Source organism: Synchiropus splendidus, chromosome 3, assembly GCF_027744825.2.
Source record: "Synchiropus splendidus isolate RoL2022-P1 chromosome 3, RoL_Sspl_1.0, whole genome shotgun sequence".
In the NCBI taxonomy this organism is placed as follows: domain Eukaryota; kingdom Metazoa; phylum Chordata; class Actinopteri; order Syngnathiformes; family Callionymidae; genus Synchiropus; species Synchiropus splendidus.
Window position 1 is genome coordinate 16609891 of NC_071336.1, and position 22492 is coordinate 16632382.

At 45.2% G+C, this 22492-nt stretch overlaps 3 protein-coding genes across 12 annotated transcripts in view; 2 read left to right on the top strand and 1 right to left on the bottom strand.

The window, feature by feature from the left end:
• Nucleotides 1–8306, top strand: part of focad (focadhesin) — a 21590-nt gene extending 13284 nt beyond the window's left edge. For 5 of the 9 annotated variants that reach the window (XM_053859333.1, XM_053859337.1, XM_053859334.1 and 2 more), the window contains exons 24-44: nt 269–310; nt 385–493; nt 571–687; nt 919–1157; nt 1231–1320; nt 1546–1693; nt 2080–2199; nt 2310–2432; nt 2904–2981; nt 3163–3234; nt 3314–3416; nt 3487–3567; nt 3633–3761; nt 4425–4540; nt 4719–4979; nt 5280–5369; nt 5445–5622; nt 6222–6319; nt 6727–6978; nt 7060–7135; nt 7754–8305. In XM_053859333.1, coding sequence (XP_053715308.1) covers nt 269–310; nt 385–493; nt 571–687; nt 919–1157; nt 1231–1320; nt 1546–1693; nt 2080–2199; nt 2310–2432; nt 2904–2981; nt 3163–3234; nt 3314–3416; nt 3487–3567; nt 3633–3761; nt 4425–4540; nt 4719–4979; nt 5280–5369; nt 5445–5622; nt 6222–6319; nt 6727–6978; nt 7060–7135; nt 7754–7827 — 2596 coding nt within the window. In that variant the 3' untranslated portion in view covers nt 7828–8305. Of the gene's footprint in view, nt 1–268; nt 311–384; nt 494–570; nt 688–918; nt 1158–1230; nt 1321–1545; nt 1694–2079; nt 2200–2309; nt 2433–2903; nt 2982–3162; nt 3235–3313; nt 3417–3486; nt 3568–3632; nt 3762–4424; nt 4541–4718; nt 4980–5279; nt 5370–5444; nt 5623–6221; nt 6320–6726; nt 6979–7059; nt 7136–7753 lie in introns of all 9 variants that reach the window. The other 4 variants (XM_053859341.1, XM_053859342.1, XM_053859339.1 and 1 more) reach the window with 1 other exon arrangement.
• On the bottom strand, nt 7634–11227 carry hacd4 (3-hydroxyacyl-CoA dehydratase 4). Of its 2 annotated transcripts, none has more exons than XM_053859345.1 (8): nt 10782–11227; nt 10305–10405; nt 10109–10236; nt 9912–10021; nt 9737–9843; nt 8442–8603; nt 7901–7992; nt 7634–7820 (listed from the first exon to the last, which is right to left on the bottom strand). In XM_053859345.1, coding segments are annotated over exons 1-7 (690 nt in total). In that variant the 5' UTR covers nt 10784–11227; the 3' UTR covers nt 7634–7820; nt 7901–7912. The 2 variants fall into 2 exon arrangements, with proteins under 2 accessions (XP_053715320.1, XP_053715321.1); XM_053859346.1 differs by having other exon boundaries at nt 7634–7835.
• c3h4orf54 (chromosome 3 C4orf54 homolog) lies at nt 10119–21430 on the top strand. The gene is made up of 3 exons (XM_053859343.1): nt 10119–10259; nt 14918–19026; nt 19986–21430. Exon 2 carries the CDS (start codon nt 15051–15053, stop codon nt 19020–19022), a length of 3972 nt encoding a protein of 1323 aa, XP_053715318.1. The 5' UTR covers nt 10119–10259; nt 14918–15050; the 3' UTR covers nt 19023–19026; nt 19986–21430.
• Nucleotides 21431–22492: the final 1062 nt, after the last annotated feature.

Below are 22492 nucleotides of genomic sequence, written 5' to 3' on the forward strand. Positions count from 1 at the left end.
TCCATCGACCCGAGTTAAATAGACACAACCTTTGATTAAGAAATGCAAAGCAAACTCAGAGGTTTCCTGAAATGGGCTTTAATACTGGTGGCAGTTCCACTTGGGACTTGGATATTACATGATAGATGTGAATCTGACAAATGATGTCCCTCAGGCTGACCCAAATGATGAATAGTTATCCAACTCTGCTTTAGCTTCTCAGAAATACTCCGGTGTACAAGGCATTGTGTGACTTGAACTTGGTCTTATTCATTGTTCATCTCTTCAGGACCAGAGATCATTTGGTTGATGTGATCAAAGCTGCTACAAAGTGAGCCCCCACATTACTGCGATCGTGATTGAGTTTTGGGATTCTTACGAGCCTATGTCTTGTGTGGCGCTCAGGGACAGTCCGGTTGTCCAGGGAAACTCTATTCTGGCTCTCAGTGGATTAGCTGCTGCCCTCGCCAAGTATGAGAGCAACCTGCCTGCTGACAGTGATGGCAGTCTTGGGGTGAGACACCGTGTTGATTTTCTTCTGCTCCGTCTGTTGAGGAAGATTCTAATACTGTAAATGTGTGTTGGTTGCAGGCGGGACCAGAATTTGTGCCTACGTCCAGCTGGTTGGCAATGATGCTGGAGACGGTGCTGAGCATCATCAGCAGCAGCTACCAGGCTAGAGGTCAAATCTTTCCCTGGTTCTCTCACGTAAGTAGGATTTCACCAAATGTCTTTGGGAGTGGAACCTTTAAGTTCTGTTTCTTCAAAGAAATCTTTTTATTCGGTGCTGTTGTTTATGCCTTTTCACAACACACCGTTTTTGGTTTCTAAGGAACGACTGTATCACATTACTGGCTATTTTTGACTGTTGATTTGAAAGTAGTGAGCGGTAAATGCCTCCAGAAGCGTCGGTTCATTGTCTCATTGTTTGATTGCCAGCGCTCGTACTCTGGAGAGAACACCGCCAGTGCCATTGCTCGCTCCTGTGCCAGCCTGAGTCTCTCCCTGCTGGTCCCGGTGTTGGTGGTGTGGCAGCAGGATGGACTGGCTCAGGTCGTGGCTGCGCTGCAGGCCGGCCTGCCGAACTCACCGACAGCCAATGACTCCCAGGCGATCCAGTTTCACTCGGGTCTGGCTCTTGGTTTGGTGTTGGCTAGTCTGCACCACCAGCGCCTCAGGTGTGGCATGAGACCTTAGTCCTTAATGTGTCTCCTCCTGGTTTATTCATTTCATTTTCATCCTGATTTTCAGTGACGTCTCCACTCAGAAGCACACAGACTTGCTGGCCACAGCTCTTGATGCTCTGGAGTCTTGCTCTTTTGATCCTAATTTGGAGTACAAGTCAGTGCTTCATTCACAGTATTGACTTTATTACCTAACCTGTAGTTTCTCATACATCATGCAAAGCTTTTCAATTGCATATTATTAGCATAGCCTTGTTGGTTGTGCCAGGATTAGTTTTTTTTCTGTACATTTCTTTCTTTTTTAACATTGTTTTGAATGTTTAAATGTTCACTCGTTGTATCATGTTCCAGGATTTAAACATCTTTATCTTCTTTGCCTCAGCACTGGCTGCATGTTGGGCCTGGGTCTGGTTCTGTCTGCCCTCTGCAGCAGTGGTCAAGCACGACAGCACGTTTACATCAGACAAACTCTGGACAGATTTCTGAGCAGCCTGCAGGAGAGTGGCAGTCATGGCCGGATGTTGCAGGAGGTACAGTGGGCCGGAAATCGTGCATTCACCTCAAGTGTGTTCTCACCAGGCCAATGTGGATGTTTTCAGTTTGTTTTTCTGCCAAACATATGTCCAGTGTTATCATAAAAATTGTGCATTGGTTTGCAATTTCACTGAATGGCCCAAGCCTATGACTGTACAGCAGCAATGATATTCTTAAACTCCTAAAGAACAGTTGTGTTGTTCTTTGTTGTTCCTGTACACCTCCATTTACACTGCGCTTACTTATTTGTGTATTAGCAGTAGTAATTATTCATCATAAAGTACTGACCGTTTATTTATTAATGGTCAATATGTGTTGCCCAAGTGTTATCACAGGGATTTTTTGTTTGCTGCTTCTTAAATATTTCTTCTTTACTGTGCAGGTTCTTGCCTACTCCACGGCATGTGTGGGTGTCTCTGCATTTAGCGGAGGAATCATCGATGCAGCAAAGGCCGAGGAGGTCATGACCTCCCTGCAGTGTTTGACGGAAGAGAGCCAGCAGGTCAGAAGGTTTAAGAATTGCCTCATCAGCGTTTCTGCTGTGTCCAAATGCATTTCGAATAGATTGATTAGGTTCTTTAAATTCTCTGACACTGTTTTTCTCATATGCAGACGCCAGGCTTCTCTCTAGCTTTTGGGTCGGTGGTTCACGGCTTGTCAATGTTCGGCCATGGTAAAGCAGAGGACGTCCACCCACGACTGCTGGCTGCGTGGGTCAAGATATTGTTGGCTGAGGTTTGGGAGCTTTTGTTTTTATGTGACTCTTTGAGTAAAATAAAGGATATCTAATCTGAAATTATTACTTGTTTGTAATTGTCTGTAAATTTTACTGTAAGTAAAAAAATAATGACATGTCCAGTGATCACAATCCAGCCGCAAAAGGTTGTTTATAAGTGTTAATGAAAGCAGATGTGTACTTAATAAAATGAGAGATTTGATGAGATGACCAGACCTGAGATATTTACTTAACCGCATGTCTTAAGTGAAACCAAACAGTTCATCAATTCATTTTCCAGGTATTCCAGATCATGTATAAAGAATTCAAAGAACACTCAGTGGTTCATTCTTTTGGTGACAGAACATAATGTATAAATCATGATCGACACTGTGGGCCCATTGGAGTTTGAAAAAATTTAAAGTAAATTTAAAAGTAAACTTGACTCCGTCCAAGTGTGTCACCTCTCCTGAGACTGTTTTCTGTTCCAGGGCTGTCCGACGATGCAGCGCCTGGCTGCTGTGAATGGTCTCGTGGCGCTGGTGGGCTCAGAGAGTTACCTGATCCAGGTGTGGAGCGCAGATGTTATCATGATGTAATGCTGGAAGTCTACCAGATTCATTTGATTGCTCAGGCTGTTTCAATGACAAACCCAGTGGTGGAACAATGAACATGAGCGTGCAGTAAACTGCTTTTACTCTTCACTGTATGTCCATGTCTGAATGACTGGTTTTGTCTGCCGTCCTACAGTTGAAAAGTGAGCAGGAACTTTCCTCGCAGCATCAGAGCCGACTGAACGAGGTCATCCGTGCCATCTCACAGGTGATATCATTTTTGTTTGTGAGAATAATGACTTTTCTAAACGCATTTACACTCTACTTTTTATTCCTTGTTGCTGCAGATTGTTACGTTCTCCGGAGCCATCGGCCTTCAGTCCAACTGCTCCTGCTTGTTGGGTCATTTGCATCTGGCTCACATGATCACCAGCCACAGTCACACTGCGGGTGTGTGTCTGCACCTTTTTCATTTCCAAAAAGTAAAATGCTGACGTTTCTTTCTCCCTCGTCCCTTCAGTGCCTCAAAGTTTTAGTTACCTGCCAGAGAAGAGTGTCATCAGATCTGTGGTGGACTTCATCACAGAAGCAGGAAAGAAAGGTGGGCTGACACTCGGGCGTCTGTTTTGCTCTTAAGGCCGTTAAATTGAATTTCTCTGTTTCCAGGTCCAGACACGATGCCCGCGGCTGTGGTGAAAACTGCGCTGACTCCTCTGGCAAGCGTGGGTGCAAGTTTCCAGTTTCCCCCAGTCAACTGGAGCGCAGTGCTGTCCCCACTGATGAGGCTCGGTTTTGGTAGGAAATGCTGACATGCTCATCTTCTCCTGCCCTGAAAGTCGTGTTCAGGCCAACGTTATAATAGTTTGGGATTTTTAATTTTGTCTTTCAATACAGTTTGAATTAGTTTTTAGAGTGGGCTGAATGGTTTGAATTACTTCCAGTTTTTGAAAAATGCTTAGTTTCAGTTTAGTTTCTATTAGTTTCAGTGTTTGTTTTAGTTATGTTTTTTTCCCTTCAATATGGGGTATTGGCAAATGATTGAAGATTAAAATAGCTCACAAAAATATTAATAAAAACGTTGTGACCATGTGAAAAAATATTATGTTTGGAAAGATAATGGTTTTGCTCAACTGTCACCATCTCGCTGAGTCAGCGTTGTGAGGTCGGGTCGCACCTGGCCGACAGCTGTTGTAAAACCAGCCGAGCCAAAATAAACAGATTTCATATCATCTCAAAATGCTTCTTTATGAAACATATAAAGATGAAAACGCAGGATAATTTCGCAATCATTTTTCTTTGTTTTGTTGAGTTTTGTAAACAGACAATGCAATTTCAGTTATATTTTTATGAAAACCCTTTGTTTTTATTTTTATTTCATTCTAGTTTTCTTTTTTTTCCCGTTAGTTTTCACTAGCTATCATAACCTTGGTTCACACTTGTTGACTTTTTTGTTGACAGGTGAGGAAGTTCAGCATCAGTGCTTGGTTCTGGCAGCATCTCAAGCTCAGTCGTCCCAGAACGCCTCTCTCTTCCTGGGCTCCTGGTTGTCACCGCCCCTCGTGCACAGTCTCAGCGTGAGTTGTCTGAAAACTGAGCTTCTCTGAAGAGGAAAACTGAGTTTCAGATTCAGTTACGTCTCCTGTAGTTTTGCATTGTGGGAAGAAAGAGAAGGGCACATTCTCTGTACAAGTATTACTTTTAACGTACAAAAACATGATGACTCTTCAGTAGCCTCCTGTGTTCCTCCTCCAGGGTCAGACTCGGGCCCACCTCTATGAGAACCTCTCGTTGTGGATGAGGCACGTTGCAGATGAGAAACTCCACACCTTCGTGGAAATTCTGGGACTGCAGTTGTTCCAGCATGACCTCCGACCTCAGCGCCTGGCCCTGTGTCTCTCGTTGTTACGAGGTCTGGCACAGGCCATGGCGCTCCCCAATCCCAGCAAGACCTGCTGGAGTGTGCTGAGCTCCACCACAGAGAAAATCTTCTGTGTGCTGCCAAACCAAATACAGGTAGAAATTGTCTAAACTCAATCCTAACTGACAGCAGAAGGACTGTAACTATTGATTCAGTCGCTGTTCCTCACTCACTACACGGAGTCTTGACAAACAATGAGCTACCTCTTCACCTTTCAATTGCAGTGTTGATGATACATTTCTGCTCTGATAGTTTTTTGTCATGTTAAACAATGACCACTAGAGGATGGTGTCTCGTTTAATTCATACGACATCAAAACAATTTAATGGTATTTTCCTGCATATTCTTGTTTGCTATGATTATCGATACATGCTTAAGTGTTTGTTTTGTTCCAGGACACTGAGGTGGATTTGTATGTGGGAGTCACCAAATGCCTGTCAGAGATGTCCGACACAGAAATAGACCGGATCGCTGGAGTCACCGAGGTGCAGCGTGCTTAGCAGTCACGTCTGAATATGTGAACTCTTGAGGCTTTGGTAGAATGATTCTCCTCTCTTCAGACTCAGGTGGAGAAAAGCTGCTTCACTCTGGCGTACCTGGTTTCTCAGGGCAGAGTTCCCCTGCTGGGTCTTAATGATGTCATCGCTGGGATGCTGCGTGGTTGGCACAGCCAGCGAGTTGGCTGGCTGCTGCTGCAGACGTTCTACCAATGTCGCCTTGCTGCGAGTGCGCACACTGGTGAGCACAGTAAACTAGTGAGAGATTGCGACGGTCTAAAAAAATAATCAGGTTCCTCCGTATTTTACATAAAGGCATCTGTACCTATTGAATATTTATTTGTCTTATTGTTTTCTTAAGAGCCCTCTGTATAAATGCCTGTTGATCTTCTGTTGACAAATAAAAGTAAACTGATGTTTTTAATTTTATTTATAATTTGCCCTGTGAGAGGAGTGGCAAAACCTTAGTGAATAAAGGAGACAATCATTGAGATACATGGACGTGATAAAGTAGGACATGACGAGGATAACAGCAGATAGAGAGGATAACTTGCTGTGTTGACCCCTGATGGGAAAGGAAGAGTTTAGAAAGTCACTTTCAATGATATCAGTTGTGAACAGCCATTCTACATTTGAAAGTCAGAGGTGGAAAGAACCTTTTGCTTTGGTCAGATTTGCCAAGATACTTGCTGTAATACTGTTCTGTCATGTCCGACAACAGCCACTAGAGGCTGCTCATGTTCTATTATCTCTGCTATGCATTTAAGCCGTGTCATTGCGCTCCATGATATCCATCCACGATGTCATCTATGTCCATATTGATATCCATCCTTGCTCCAGGTGTTTCCAAACGAATGGAGTGGCTGCTGGAGTTGATGGGACTCATCCGAAATGTTGCTTATGGCACCACCTCCATCGCCAGTGGAGACAAAAGACTGGTAAATTTGTGTGGCTGACGCAAGTGAATGGCGTGGTGAGCTGCAGACTTGTTTCTGCATGTTTCTGTTAGTCCCCTCCAGGTGAAATCCAGAGTTCAACTGAAATACAGGTGCCTCAAACAATAGAGAGTGTTGGTTGGTTTGTGAAAACTCATGAAACTGAGCTGTGTCCCGTCAGTGAGTTTTGATTTGTTTTTTTGGGGGGGTTGGAAGAAATTCATTTGAAGGCTTTCTCTAATGATCTTAACTGCCTGTGAAATCCTGCAACACGTTGAGACTGTAGCAAGCAAAAAAGTGTCTAACAATGTGAGATAAACCTGAAAAAAAACTTTTTACAGTTTTTTTACTTCAGAATTACAGATTTAGTTTGAATAGACTCCCATATCTTCATATGTCCTCTCCCTTAGGCGACTCACTTCCTGCTCCAGGTGTTTGCCGCTGCTGTCGTGTCCTGGGGTGACCACTTCATGCCCGTCCTTCTGGGCATCAGGGCTCTGTGGTTCCCGTGGCAACCTGCTCCCAAACCTCCACTTATCCTTCACAGCCTCTACGGAGATGACACACAAACAGATGATGCTTTGCCGCAGTGCCTGCTGGGAATGCCCCACAGCCTGCCTCTGCTTCTGGAGAAGGAGCCATGGAGTTCACAGTCCCACAAGGTTCTCAGTCATGAACACCATTTTTGCAGCCCAGTGTCACTGGACCCACCTTATGATTCGCTTTGTTTGTTTATATGTCAGTTCATAGATTGGCTTCTAAACATCTCAGAAGCTCCAGAGGAGAATCTGTCGACCACAACGTTGCAGGCATTAAAAGGTGAGAGGCGGCATGTTGTTTTTACACAAGCCGTTGAAATGTGTTTTCTAAACCAGATATATGTGTGTGGTCACAGTCTTCTCCAGCACGCAGGAGAATGTCACATGCTTTCTTATTGTCTCCTTATGTCGGACAAAAATAGAGGTTGAGGATTTCATTGAATAAATGTTGACCTCGATCATCTCATCAACTTTCTCTTCTGGTCAGAATTATTGTGAAAGCGTTCAATTGGCATCTATACTGTCTCCAAAAACAATGCTCTCTGGAGAAAGCTGGAGATGACACACACACAGAAATATTGCCATAACTGAAGGCAGAGCTCTGAGTCATGTGCTGCCGCAGGCGCCTTCACCGTAAGCTCATCCTCCTCATCCTCTCGCCCAGCCGCTCTGATCTTCTCAGATTTTGTCTCAACTTGGCTGAGCAACAATCTTTTTTTTTATTAAAAACAGTTTATTGTCCGTGCCCTCGGGAGACACTATGTGGTCACGCAGTGATAAAGGTCAAATGCATCCACAGTGACAATACCAAGTTTATTCAGCGGGTTAAAAACAAGGTGGACTCCATGTCTGTTGATATGAACCTCCTCTGACTTCACGTCTGGCCTTCTTCTCTCAGCGACCTTGTCCACACTGAGGTCGTCCTCCGAGTTCAAGAAGAAAACCATCTGGACCAGAGCGTACGGCTGGTAGAGTGGCGGCTGTTAGCATGCAGGTCAAACACATCTTACTCAGAGCAACACATGTCATGTTCTCATTAAAGTACCTGGAACATCGGCTATTTCTTCTTCTTCTTGTTCGGTCGGTCTAGCTGCTGTTGTCTCTCCTGCAGCAGCTGCCTCACTGTCACACTGACCCCTGGCAACAACACAGAGCTGCTACTACTCATGAGAGCAAAACAACATTGTGGACAAAGAAGCACTGCTGTTTATTGTGAAGTGTGTTGTTCTAATAGCAAGACTGTATCAAGGTATGGCATGTCATTTTATGTTACAATTGGAAACTTCCTTTTATATGTTCAGTATTTCCTGTCAGGAGTTGCCACCACAAGTCAAGCACTTCCTCCTTAATCCATCTTGAACCTCATTGGTTGTTTTCCTCTTTGCTGCTCCACAAGTCCAAACCCTCTGAGTCCAGCCTCCCTAACTTCAGTCAGCACCTGTTTTTTCCTTGTCCCTTTTATTTTCTCTATACTGTTGGGTTGACTTTGAATCATTACAGCATCAGCATTAATTTCATGACTCAAATCTAATTTTACTTTGAAATAAGTTGCTCCCTAAAAGGGTAGAGGTGATGTTGATTCTTACCCAGTGTGAGGATGGTCAGACAGGCGGCGAGGATAAGAAGGAATTGCAAGGATGATGATGATGATGATGATGATGATGATGATGATGATGATCTGGCGATGGCTGTTGGCGAGTCAGACTCTGGTGCCCACAAATCTAGGAGGACGTGGTAGATAGTGAAACCTGGAGAGAGAAAGTTTGCTGTTGTGACATTTGCTGATGCTCAGTCTGTGTTTGTATCAGTTGATCATCCACCTTCCATTTGATGTGTAAGATAATACTCATCCTGATCACTGAACTCTACTGTTAATTTTCATAGGTTTTGTTTATGAAATTATTCAGCGACTAAATAAGCAGTGGTTGCGTGTGCTGTCTTGGCTGGTGCTGTAGCCGCACAAGTCTTTTTGGTCGGTTCTGTGTGTCAGTGATAACACCAGCGCTGTGCCTCAGAGTGAATGTGCTTTCACCACACTTCCTGACTGTTGCTACGCTTCTTCTGGTCAAACCAACCACTCCCTCTCCACAGCTAAAGCCTCAAGCCAACTCAAATTTAGAGCTTTTTTCCCCCATCACTGATATATTTTAACTGATATATTTTTCATTATCATTCATATGTTATTGTCAGTGAAACTTCTTAATATGTGCTTGTGTGTGTGTGTGCGTATGCGTGTGTGTACATATACTTGTACTTCTATCTTTGTGAGAACCTGTATGAGGACATTTTGGCCGGTCCTCAGTTTGAAGGTTAAATCTACAAAATAGCTGGTTATTATAAATGGGTTTTTGTTTGGTGAAGAGTAAAGGTTAAGTTTAGCCATATGTTTTGGATGGTTAGATTTAGTGTGAGAGGCTGGGGATAGTGTTATGTCAATGTATGTCAATAATGGTCGTCTGTAAGATAGGTGTGCGTGCATGTGTGCGCGCGTGCACGCGTATATAGCTACACTTGTGGCGACCGATTGTTGCAAACACACTTCCTAGTGGGGACCTTTTGCTATTACAAGTTTAAGCCTCAATTTGAGAATCAAAACTTCAGAATAAAGGGGTCATTATAATTCAGTCTAATTCTGGTTTAGGTCCAGGTTAAGGTTGGCCATGTGTTTTGGATGCTTAGGTTTAGGATGAGGGGCAGGGCAAAGCATCAAAGTCAATGAAAAAACATGACTGTGTGTTAGTGCTGCCACTTCATCAAATACCCATTCAGGATGGATCACCAACTGAATCTTAAATAGTTTCTCATCAAAACAGAAGAGAGAAGTAGCACTCAAATGCAGCAGCAAGCGTATGCAGCACCACAGTGGCCAAGCCGCGCTGACCTTCTGATGCTGCTGAGAGGATGTAGATGGGGATCCACAGGGTGTAGCGTGCCCACAGCATCACGGGCGAGGGCTTGTCCATCACACACACCAGCTCGTGAGGGTACCTGCCAGCAGAGGTAGAGCAGGTGAGCCCTTTAAATGGATTTGTCTGGTTAGAATGGAGCCTACATACCGGAGCAGGTCCAAAATGTTCCACAAGAAGAGCAGCACACACACCGCTGGTTTACTCTGGACCTCCTCTAACGTGACAAGTGTGAACATGATCAAGTTCCGCTCAGCAACCTGTAGAGACGACAACATGAGGCTCATCGCTCTATGACGTATTTACAGTAAACTCATGATGGGGTGGGGCGGCACGGTCTCACACACTTGGATGAACCGTGGAAGCAGTTTGGCCTTCTCGATCCCGTCTGCGATGTGGAAGAGCTCCAGGAAAGACATCAGCTGACACAGACTTGTGACGAGTCCAACTGAGTAGAACATGTCGGCCAAAGCATCTGCAGGGAAAGACTCTGATCAGGTCAGAACACAGTGCATCACACAGATGGACTCTCATCCTCCTCACCGCGGCCGAAGGAGAGGAACCTGGCGACCGTGTTGGCCAGGATCCATGTGTGTCCACAGAACTGCAGCAGGTTGTAGGAGAAGATGTAGGCAAGTCTGAACCTGGAGAAAGTATGTTATAGGTCAGGACGTCAATGGTGACGGTTTGTCTGTCATTATTTTTCTCCTTAACACGTCAAAAACTCAGCAGGTAAGACCGTTTCACTCTGTTTATACTGTCAACACCAGAGGGAAGGTTCTCCCACCCAGTTCTGTGGGTTTCAGTCACACTGGGATTGAAGTATGACTAAGGAATGTGACTTCCAGCTCAGTTACACTGCAACACTTGTCTGCTTTAGAATGGCTCAAACTAGAACGTTGTAGAACAGTGAGGTCTGTGACGACATAGTAATAACAGGTTTTGTCTCCTTCAGTTACGCTGAATAACTAAACGTGTATTCATCATCAAAAAGTCTTATTTTAGATTCTAATAACTTACATTTCCTCTGATGACTGTGGGTCCCGTGCTTGCTATTAGGCGTGTGATATCCTGGCTGCTGCGGAGTCATTCTGTCGGCCTCATGATGGTAGATTCCGTCCAGCACAGACTCGCTCTGGAAGCCGGGAAACTGCTGCAAATGTGTCTCTGTTTGTGGCGCTGATATTACCTCACCATCTGTGGGACGTTCACTGCACACTGATGTACGCAAGAGGAAGCTCTGCCTGTAAAGGATCCAGTTACCTGAGCAGCTGCCAACATCTGCCCGCACGCCTTATTCATTCCTGACCTTTCTGTTGTCGAGGAGGGCTGAAATGTTATCAAAGAAACGGAAGTCATCTCAAGAGAATTGGCTCTCATTTGACCTGTATCAAAATGTAACTGGAAATTATTTGATACCTTGATCTAGAATGTAACTTTATCATTCAGATGAATGTGATCTTAGATATTTTTTTCAAAACCCCATTTTTCATTTTAAACATTTCTGTCTTCATTCATTTACCATTAAGTTGTTTTTGTTTGATTTCCTGGGTTCATACAGTATTTTAGAAAGATGTTATAATTCCTGAATTCATGATAGTCATTCAGGAATGCAATATGAATTATGGGGAAAACAATTCCCAACTCAACCACGAAACAGTCTACACGTTACATCCGCACGTAAAACCGTCATCGCATGCGTCGTCCGCTTTAGCTCTGGCGCTCTCTGGTGGCTGGTGAATAAACTTTCATGCAGCTTCGGCTGAGAGCCATTCATTCACCAAGAGCCCAGAATTTGTATCAAAAATGACGTTGAGGCACACTTCCTAATTAAATAAATATTAAAATGACGTCACTCACAGCTCGCACAATACAATGCAAAAGTAAAATCAACATTGAAACACTTAAAAATGATTTGTGCAAAATCTCCCTCAAAAATAATGTTGTGAGAGTTGAGGGTGTTTGTCCTCAGGTTCTGATTTTATCATTCTTCCCAGTTCAAGGATTCAAGGTCTGTGTTAGGACCAGCCTTAAGGGTCTTTTCTAAACACAAGTCTGAGTCTATCTAGTTCCGACAGAAGGCTCACAATACTGCGCCCAGTATGCAGGTGTCGCTCAATGAGTAGGAGTCCAACTTACTGCTGACATTTGACTTTCAAAAACGTATTTTTTGCAATGAACACTCATCCCTCTTCTTCCAACATAGATAAGCATGGTCTCTGATGTTGGTTCAGGTTTAGCGATGAAAAGCTTTTTAATGAAAAACATTCATCATTCTTTGCAGAAGTTCAACTGTGCTCTGTGAAGCAGGAGCCGAAGCGCTGTGTCCAACGTGCGACCCTCTGACCGAACCTCTCATTTGCCATCTGCAATGGGCATCTGAATGACATCACACTGTGTGTGAAGTTGATTTTGGGCAGAGATGAGTCAGAAAAGGAGCAATGTTTCCTTAAATAACCGGCGTCAGCGACACTTGCTGCTTCAGCACTTTTTACACTTAGAATGTTCTGCCTCATGGTTTGTTCTCAGTTCAGGCTTCATGTTTATTCTTCCTGCCTGTGAAGGAACAAGGGAATTAATTCAAAAAGACATCACACCTTGTACTGACCAACTCTGACCCTCCGAGCTGCCCGGACCACGATGGGCGCTGGCACAACAAACCCTATAACTTGTCGGGTCGCTGCCCTCATTAGTTGCTTCTGCCGCCTCTTTAATCCGGCCTGACTAATGTCCTGACATGAAGGAGTAACCCAAGCTGCAGCAGTCGCCAGGCTCTGAAATACTTGACTAAATATAATCTGTTTGTGCGACCAGGTCAACTTAACAGCCTCATAGCAACAACTTGAGCTGTCGTGCCTTTCGCTTCCTCGCAACATGCCCCAGATGAAATAGTGAGGGTAAAACCCTGTCATTTGCATCAAGTAAAGTTCGATGTGCACTTGACTCCACTCTCACACGAGAACAGCTTGTTCCCCTGAAGCTCGGCGCGGCTCATCGATCACCCTGCACCCCATGACACCAACATGACATGAGCCCACCAACGGCGCTATGGCGTCTCAGATGCTGCCGCGAGCTCAGGGACCCTCCCAGACACCCAGCTGCCAAGACATTAAGGAGTCTTATCTTAGATTAGCTCTTGGCGTTAACAGTGGAGAGTGGATCACAGTTACACACAGAGAGCAGGTCAGCAAGGATGAGCAAGAAAAGTCATCCTCAAATGAACAAGGATGATGACTTAAACTCATGTCTGCATCTGATGCCTGAATTGAAACTGATCTTCTCATTTACACATGCAATCTGACCTTGTAAATCTCTCCTTCTCACTGCTGTTTTGCCCGCTGAACTTCAGTCCAAGATATTATTGTACCTTCTTTGGGCCGCTGTTTATTTTGAAATTAATTTCACCTGAGTTTTTTTTTTACTATATTTGTTATTCACAATAACATCCAATACAATTATTTTATTTATTATTATTTTATTATTATTAATTATTATTTATTTAATTTATGTATTTTTCCTGGTCTTAAATGCATTTAGAATGATGTAGACCAGACATTAAAAAATGGTATCCATTTATTGTTGCCACATATACTTCTACAGTATTTTACTTCAATATAATGAAGATAAAAATATGAATGCTTTCTTTACTCATGAAAATGGAATGAGCTTTGCTTTTACATTCCTGTCATATTGTTCATGACGAACTTTAGCCTCAGTCCCTCTCAAACAACAGCATTTTTGCGCTTTACTGTCTTACTTTTCTCTCAACTAACTCAGGAGGCAGGTCAAACATCTCATTTCTCTACTGACCCCATTGTCCAACTATTTTTAGGAATCTGCAATGACTTCATTTCCACCCATTCCCCCTCCCTTCACAGTTTGACCCGGGTTCATGAGCAAGTTGTTCTCACTCAAGTGTTTATCTGTTGCTCTGCCGTCATGTGGGTGACCACTTCCTGCAGTTTAATTTAGCTGACATTTCACATTTTCCTTTCCACCTGACGGGTATTTTTAAGGAGCTGGGCTGTAAGCCCTTCTGGAGTCTGGGGCTCAGTGTCTCTGTGGGGAGAGTTTCATTTGCAGCCAGTTTAAACTCACGATTCTATCAATCACCAGTGTACAACCATCAAATCACTGCACTGTAGTGACCTGTTGAACGACATGCAGTCGAATCTAACTCTAGTTTTAATGCACATGCTTGTGGGTGTTCCTCCAGTCACTCTGCTTTCCTCCCACAGTCCAAACTCCAGTTGTCTGTTTGGGGACACATTGCCGTAAATACAATACAAAACTGTTGTAGGTGTATAATAAACTCAGGATTAAGACAGACATTATAATTTAAAATGAAAAAACAGCATATTGTCACACAAGACATGTTATGATGTTGGAGATAATCACCATAAAGTTTGGTACTAAAGAAGACTGTGCTACATCTTCAGACCTGTGCGCTCTCGCTAAAGTGTGTGTGTGTTTTACATGTCTATGTTTGTGAGTTATGAGTTATAAATCAACAAAGTGAAGAGATTTGGGCCGGTCCTCACTTTGTCAAGCCTCATTTTGAGGGTTAAAACTACACAATTGGGTTTTAGTTGGGTTAAGAGTAAAGGTCAAGGTTGTTTGAGATAGTTAGGTTCAGGGGGAGATGCTGAGGAAAGCATGATGTCAGTGAGCAGACCACATAAAGATGGTGTGAAAAACCTGTGTGTGTGCGTGTGAAACTAAATAAGAACAAGGGTGTGATTTGACTGAAGACTATTACAAAACATTTTGTGTCACAATAAGCTTCAATAGCCCAGATAGGGAACAAAACTATTTCATGGTCTGATCCTCAAATGGGAAATAATTCAAAATACATGATGACAATACATGACGCGTTCAAAGTAATGATCTAATGATCAATCATTTGGCAATATTCTGGGATTTGTTTCAGATTTATTTGATGAAGTTTCACACTGACGTTGACGGCTTTCATAAATAATAATTTGCTCCGATTAATTCGTGCATTTTTCGGGTGACATTAATGGATGGAGTGAACAGGCTGCGCTTCGTTGTATTGTCATATTAAAGCGCAGCTCCCCTCGGAGACCGCTATTGGTCGGTGAACTGCAGCTCGGGAATCATGTGCCCCAGCTGCTAATATGTCTGTTCCTTTTTAGATCCTCGTCGTGTTCGGGCTCCTGCTCGCGGTTCGCTGGAATGTTTGGAGTGTCGCATCCACAGAGGCGCAGTGTGGATCGGCGGACGCAGTCTGTGGGGTCTCAGAGAGGCTCAATCTAGGTGGTTCTGGACATGTTGGACACTAAATCTGAGGACCGTAGCGTGGGCGCAGTCATGACGAGCAACTCCGGTTGTGATTTAACGCCACAGAAATCGGAGGGGCGCACTGAAAAGCCGGTGCGCGCTGGAGAGGAGGGAGGAGCTGAGAACCGAATCGAGAGCAGATATGCGGATTTAACTTTGGATGAGGTAAAAACCGATGCGAAGGAGAAGGAAAACGAGCAGAATGCGACACTCGGGACTCAAAATGAGGAAGGCCTGAGTAAAACAGACAGTGTAGACGCCACTGTGTCAGCGGAGCCGCGCGTAAATACGCACGAGGAGACTGAACTAATACTAAACGCTGAAGAGGCGGACGGCGTTGATAACTATCTTGGCGGTAAGAGTGAAGCTGGAGATGATGAGGAGGCTGGTGATGATGATGATGATGATGATGAAGAGGATGATGTCAGCCTCGTGCTGTCGGACGACTACCTGCCGTTCGTGAAAGAGGACGAGTCTCATTACATCACCACCCATGAGATCCTGCTGTCCGAGCTGTCCGACCATGAGGGCGACCACGACATCCGCGTGGGTTCCGCCGCCAGCTGGGACATCGAGGAGGGCAACCAGGTGTTTACGTTCGTGGATTACGCCTCCCTGGAGGGCGGCGGTGGCGCGTCAAGAGAGCGGGGGCCCACAGCGGCGGCGGTCAGCAGTAGTCTGCTGGAAGGTGATCCGAGTCCCGCATCCAAGTTCACCAGCTCAGATGAGTCCAAGCCTCAGCAGTGCAGCAGCACCGGGCAGATCCACCTGTCAATCAGGGCCACCTCCCGGGCTATAAATGACCACGAAAAGGGGAATATTCTTTATCGCGCCAGGCGCGCCGGGGACGTGAGCCATTATGTGTGGAGGGGGGTGGAGGGGACGGCGGAGGGGTTTGATAAGTGTCTGATCGCTGCCCCAGGGCGAGTGCACTTTGGCAGGAAAGGGCGGGAGTTGACCGAGTACTCCAGCGGCACCTCCAGCGCTGTCAGCGAGCTGGACGACGCAGACAAGGAGGTGCGCAGCCTGACAGCGCGGACCTTCAAGAGCTTGGCCCACCCTTACTTCGATGCCATCAACTTCAGCACCTCCAGCGAGTCCTCTGCGTCCGAGCATGGCATCAACAGGTGGTCCACATTTGTCGACCTGAAATATGGCAACATGTCCCATGGACTGGACCGGAACCCGACAGCCTCGTTCGAGCTCGCCAAAAACCTCGACACCAGAGGTTATAAAGGGCTGGTGGTGGGCAAGCTTGGGCAGGGTCACGGCGGGGTGATCCGACTCACGGAGACTTTGAATTTTCGCTGCAACGTCAAATCTGGAACGTCTGCTACGTTGGCGGGATCACGTTCCTGCGCGGATGAAGTTACCAGGAGCGCGCGCAGCAGTCAGAGGAGCAAGCCGCCGCTCAGGAGCATGGAGGGCGCGCACAAGAAAGCCATGTTCGCGTCCAGCCTCATCAAAAATGTCATCTCCAAAAAGATGCAATTCGAGCAGGAGCGCAAGATGGAGCGAGGGGAGATCAGCGAGCCGGCTACGAGCAGCGGGCCGCAGGAGGAGGCGCACCGAGGAAAGGGGGCCAGAGAGCTGCACAGACAGACCTCGGCACTTTCAGAGTGCAGCTCGGACTACGCCATAATGTGCGTGGACGAGCTCGGCGACATCGTGGACAGCGGGTCCTGCGGCTCCAGAAGACAGGACGTGTCCTCGCGGGAAGCAGAAATCCCGGCGAGTGAAGCTGCTAAAAAAGGCGCAGCGGACGCGTCCAGGAGCGCGCTGCTGCTGCGCAGCCAAAATAGCGCCTTCAGGAGCTGGAAGGACGAGGAGCTAGAGTTTCAGAAGGATCATAAAAACGATAAAATTGCAGAGGAGAAGCCAGAGGGAGAGAAGGACCAACAGAGCTGCACCAAACCCACCAAAATGTCGCGTCTGTTTGTGCCAAATATTCAGCAGTGTTCGGGTGAGGCTCAGGAGGGAGCGACCGGAACTCTCAGTACCTCCAAATCTCCTGAAATAAAAATCAACCTGAGAAGCGTCAGGGACAATAAAGCGGAGCCGTTTGGAATCTCCAGGCTCCGCGCTCCAAATTTGGGCTGCAAAATCGACGAGTCCAAATGTCAGAACCTGCTGGCCGCCGCCCGCAAAGGTGAGTCCGCTGATAAAGTCCCGCACTTCACGGTCAGAGACATCAGAGATAACAGCAAAGGGAAACTGCAGACCCCCATTCATCAAGTGAGAGACGTAAGGAAGCTGGTGAAAAGTTCTTATCATTTTGTGTCTCTGGACCATCATGAGAGCAGAACCACGGACAGTCACTCAGAGAAGAAGAAACACAGAACCCCCACCTCTGTGTCCCCCATCATTATCAAGTGCCAGTCTGTCAACACAAACAGCAAACCACCAGAACTACTGAAAAGTGAATCGCTTGAAGGGGACAGGTTGTCGCCAGACGGCGCAAAAGCTGCGCACCAGCAAAGGCCACCAGGTCGACAGGAGGAGGCTGGGTTCAGGTGTGACAGTAGAACCACGACCAAAAAGGACAAAGTCATAGATGTTGTCAGCAAAAGTTCTGATCCAAAGGCAACAAACATGGTGGCACTGGAGAAGCTGCAGGCCGCGGTGAAGACGATGGAGCAGCTCTACGTGTTTGATAATAATGAGTGGAAGAGGAAGAACGAGCCGCAGCAGCTGCTGGACAGCCATGTGCTCTCGCTACTGGCCACTGAAGACCACGGTGAAGACCTGACCACCGAGTCCACCAGCGAGAAGATGGCGCGAGCTGATTCGCACAAAACTCCCCCAACAGTATCAGCATCCCCAGGCCTGGTGAGGCAGGACGACCTGAGTAAGGGCTCTCACGGGTCGGGCGGTAGTGATGACAAATTTCGGGTCATTCAAACCGGAGCGTCTGGTGTCAAGGCCTCCGCTAGCATCAGCACAAAACCCAAAACAGTCACACAGTCGCCTTTTAGCAGCAAAAGCTTCACACCAAAGTCACCCAAAGTACCTCAGAAGACCAGTCAGATCAAGGTGAGCAGTTCGGACGGAGCAGGTTCCAGGGAAAAGGACGGCCCTTCACTGAACACTTCAATCACACCAGTGGATAATGGGAATTACTTGACCATCCCTGTCAAGTCTCAACCCTCCACCAGCAAGACTGACAAGGTCCTCACAGTTTCTGCTCTGTCTCAAACCACGTCGCCTCCAGGACCCTCAGGAGCTGGTGCCCGGGTGGAGGACATCAGCCAGCCCTCTCCACGGAGCTCCAGCATTACTTTGGAGACACGAACCCCGGAGATTCCTTCTGCCACTATTTACCACTCCTTACCTTTAGGAGTGTCTCCAGGCCAACAGCAGGTCTACTGCTTCTCTCCAGCCATCACACCCACTCCCACTCTGGATCCATTTCAAGCCACTCAAAGGAAGATGCTCTTGGATCCCACCACTGGGAACTACTACTTGGTGGACACTCCGGTCCAGCCTTCTACCCGCCGGCTCTTCGACCCAGAGACCGGCCAGTATGTAGACGTGCCAATGCCACAGACCCCCGTCACCCCTGTGCCCATGTCCATCTCACCTTTGGCTCTCAGCCCAGGTGCGTACGGACACACCTACATGATCTACCCTGGCTTCATGCCAGCACCTTCAGTCATCCCAGCACGGACCCTGGTGCAGTCACAGATGTCGGTGCATTCTGATGGTGAAGGAGGGGACAAAGCTCAGTCTCAGCCAGCGGAAGGTCTCTACATGGACAGCCCCTTCTATATGTCCACAGGAAAGTCCCCTCAGACAACATCAGGGACTCCCAGTCAGTCTAGTGGCAGCAACAGACCTGCTCAAGGCTTCTCCAACGTCAAGCAGCCCATCATCAGCATCACCTCGCAGCAAGGGCCTCGCATCATTGCGCCTCCATCTTTCGATGGGACCACCATGAGCTTTGTGGTCGAGCACAGATGAGCCGGTGAGTTGCGCTGACCTTTAACCTCTAGTATTGCCACATTATTAAAGTGGAATGAAGGTCTAAATAGCTCATTTAATGTAGCCCACACATCATTTGGTAGGTGAAAGATTCAGACCTTAGAACTCAAAGTGAGTAGGTCAGATGATGTGTAAAATTCTATAATTTAAAAAAACACAAATAACTGGCAAGATTAGTAGTTCTAAGTAAGAACGAGAGAAAATAATTAATATAAAACAATATAACTATATACATACACCACTCTATAATGGATATATGTATTAAGTGAGAGCATTGAAATGTGTTAGTTTGCACGCTACCTTTGTATTTTTTGTAACATGCTTTTCTAGAGTAACTTCAGTGCTTCATTCTACTATTGAGACTTCTTTGCTAACCACTTCCATCCCTACTACATTCTCAAATTGATTTCAACTATTTTTACATACTGCAAAATAATGCCACTTTCCTGACCTAATGTGATTCAGCTGCTGTTGTAGTTAAACTGCTGGGAGATCACGACCAAGTTGTTGCTTCAAATCCAGTGTCTCAGATTTGTGAGTCTTCCTGAGCTGGGTTAGTGTGGGAGTGAAAGGACAGTGTTATGCAGAGAGAAAACGCTCAGCTGCTGCTGAACATCAGCAGGGGGCTGGCAGGTCTGTGTCGCTGCGGGGTCACAGACTTATTTTAGTGGACGTCGTTTTAAGACACACACATACATAAACACTTCATGCAACATAGAAGCGCGGGTTCACAATGTTGGAGTGTCCCTTGAATGAGTGAGAACCCTGTAGAAAAATGCGGCAGATTGCAGGTTCTTCACCAAACACTTCAATAAGAAGAAAAATCTTTGTCACCACGTCCCATGTACTGTGTGTGACCGCTCACTTAAACATCTCATCTTGTTTTTTTCCATTTCTATATATTAGATTTATTTTCTAAATGTACTAACCTCTTTTCAACAGGGCAGGACTCTGATGGACATCTGCCAAAAATGAGTGGACATTTGTATCTGCTTCTCAGTTTTCTTTGACCCATTTGTGAAAATGTGAATTCAAGATTCAATCTTTTGCACCACGGCTGAGGACTTCCTCATCGTCTCGTGTGAAACTAATATCACTGCAGGAAGCAGGTAACATTGTTTTTCAAAAAGCTCGTTGTAATATTTTAAAATATTTTTGTTTATAATAATTACAATTGAGATAATCATAATCTCTTTTTGGTCAGAATATATATGATATTAAAACAACAGCTGAGGTTTATAAGCAAGTTTTGTAACGTCCTGTAACAAGTATAGAGCTTTACAGTAGAATTTCAGCTCTATTGAATTACATAACTGAGTGTTTTTCTCCCCATGAAGATGAGAGTGTTTTTTTATTTACATATTTTGAGGTGAAAACTGTCTTGCTGTTCAAATTGGTTTTGTTTTTCTTGATTGTAAATGGCCTGTTTGTTGGATCTGCTGGCCAGTCCATGGCTTTTCCTGTATTTATGGACCCGTTGGGTGGATTGTGCTTTTCTCTTGAAATGAAATCATTGTCAGTTGCTTTAAAAAAAGGTATGCGTCATCATTGTATTGCTCCCTCTGTCGCTTACAGAACTGCAGCTACTAACAAGCTGCAGGGTTGCAGTGCCAACCGTGTGTGTGAAGAAAAAACATGTTGCATGTACACGTCATTGTCATTGCCAACATCTGCTATCTTCCTATGACACTGTTCTGTAGCTTCCATGCGCCAGGATGCGATGAACAGAACATGGATCCCAAAATATTACACTTTATATGTTACATGTCACTGTGTGATCTAAACAGACCAATCTCAAAACAGCTTACAAAGAAATAGTGAAAAATATGAAGATGACTGAATTGGGGCGGCTGTAAATAAGACATTCTCTAGAGATGGCGATGTAATCCAAAGTGGATATGGGTATTAAAGATTGAAAAACATATCATTCGTATTCTACATTCAATCTGCTTCTGATTCAGCTGCTGACTTATTAAATGAATGGCAACAGTTAACATCTAGGGAATACTTTTTTTTGTGTATAACTTCAATGTGAACCACTGTTTTTTTTCTCCTGTCCTCTCCCTGTCTGTGGTTATTGTTGTCACCTTTGTATTAAGTGATATTCGAATACTTAAGTGTCAAATATGTGTAATAATGTAAATACCCACTAGTCTCCAGGAGGTGCGGCGTTGCCTCCCAGAACCTTTGCTATAATGAACTCTGTGGTTGGATTCGGATGAGCGCTGAGGGAAACTGCAAGTGTGAAAAGACAATTTGAAGCCAGAAGGACTTCTTTAGGGACGACGAAGTGAACCATGGATGTTGTGTCTCTGTGACAACGACTCATCAAGTGGGACATTTATGCTGTGACCAGTTTTTTTTTTCGACTGTGAATGTTTAATAAAGACGGAAGATTTTTATGTCGACTCGTCATATTTTACAGTTAGCGGAGATGTGGCACGACTTTGTCTGGTTTGGTATGGTCTGGTTCCTGTTAGGGGTATGAACCTGGTTGTAACTGTAATCTGAGTGTAGCTACAGGAACAGATAAAGAGGAGGAAACCAGGAACACTGGTTTGGGAATATCAAGGGTCTCACTGTACAACCACAACCCCTTCAGATAAATCACTGCAGAAACTGCCACTGCATTGACTTCCTTACAAGAGACAGACAACTTCATCATTTCCCTCTAGCTAATGCGTGAAAGAGAGGCCAACTCTTGGTCACAGTTTGTGCATCTCATCGCCATGGGTTGGATGAAAACAAGTCCAAGTCTATGTGCCAGATGTGTGGGTTTACTAAAGTAAAATTGACCAGGATGATACAGGGCATTGAAGAGGGGAGATAAATTGCTCATCTTTTAGATAATACCTTTTAGATACCGGTAATAGACTAGTCAGACGGGCAAACCAACTCAAAAACTGTCAGAATAAATGTGAATTTTGTCTGACACATGAGCAGCTAATAATCCACTAAGTTAACAGTATCCAGTCTATAAATATCTCACGATACTACCATCAGTGAAGCAGGGTCTCCAGAACTATCTTGCTTCAGGCGCCTACATGTCCAGTGTTGACTTGTGTCATTTGTGTGATGCTATTTTCTAACACAAGGACTTGAGAAGTGAAGAAGAGGCATGGAGGTGCTCACGGCAGTGTTTGATGAAATCGACTTGATGTGAATATGTCTGCTGATGCTACCATTGATGAACGCTCTCTATTCAGTCACCTTCTGCACACGCTTTAATTCCAAAATATTCAACACCAGTTTATCTAGTGTCTGAGTAGAACACCATCACAGTCCTCACCTCATGAGGCAGTATTCATGTTCACACACGGTCAAAACACAAAGGTCCTGTTAGAAAAATGTGTGCAAATATTATTGTTTTCATCAAGACATTCCACATTAAAACGGATGAGGCTATAGACCAGCTTTGCTCTGTCGCTGTAGAACCTGTGCCACATAAG

Bases quoted from the DNA above. Each gene is read 5' to 3' on its own strand.
- hacd4 (XM_053859345.1), bottom strand. The intron at 10,237-10,304 runs GTGAGGAGGATG...CTTTCCCTGCAG, and splicing joins GTTCCTCTCCTTCGGCCGCG to ATGCTTTGGCCGACATGTTC. The intron at 9,844-9,911 runs GTATGTAGGCTC...CTCTGCTGGCAG, and splicing joins AACATTTTGGACCTGCTCCG to GTACCCTCACGAGCTGGTGT.
- c3h4orf54 (XM_053859343.1), top strand. From the start codon at position 15,051: ATGTTGGACACTAAATCTGAGGACCGTAGCGTGGGCGCAGTCATGACG.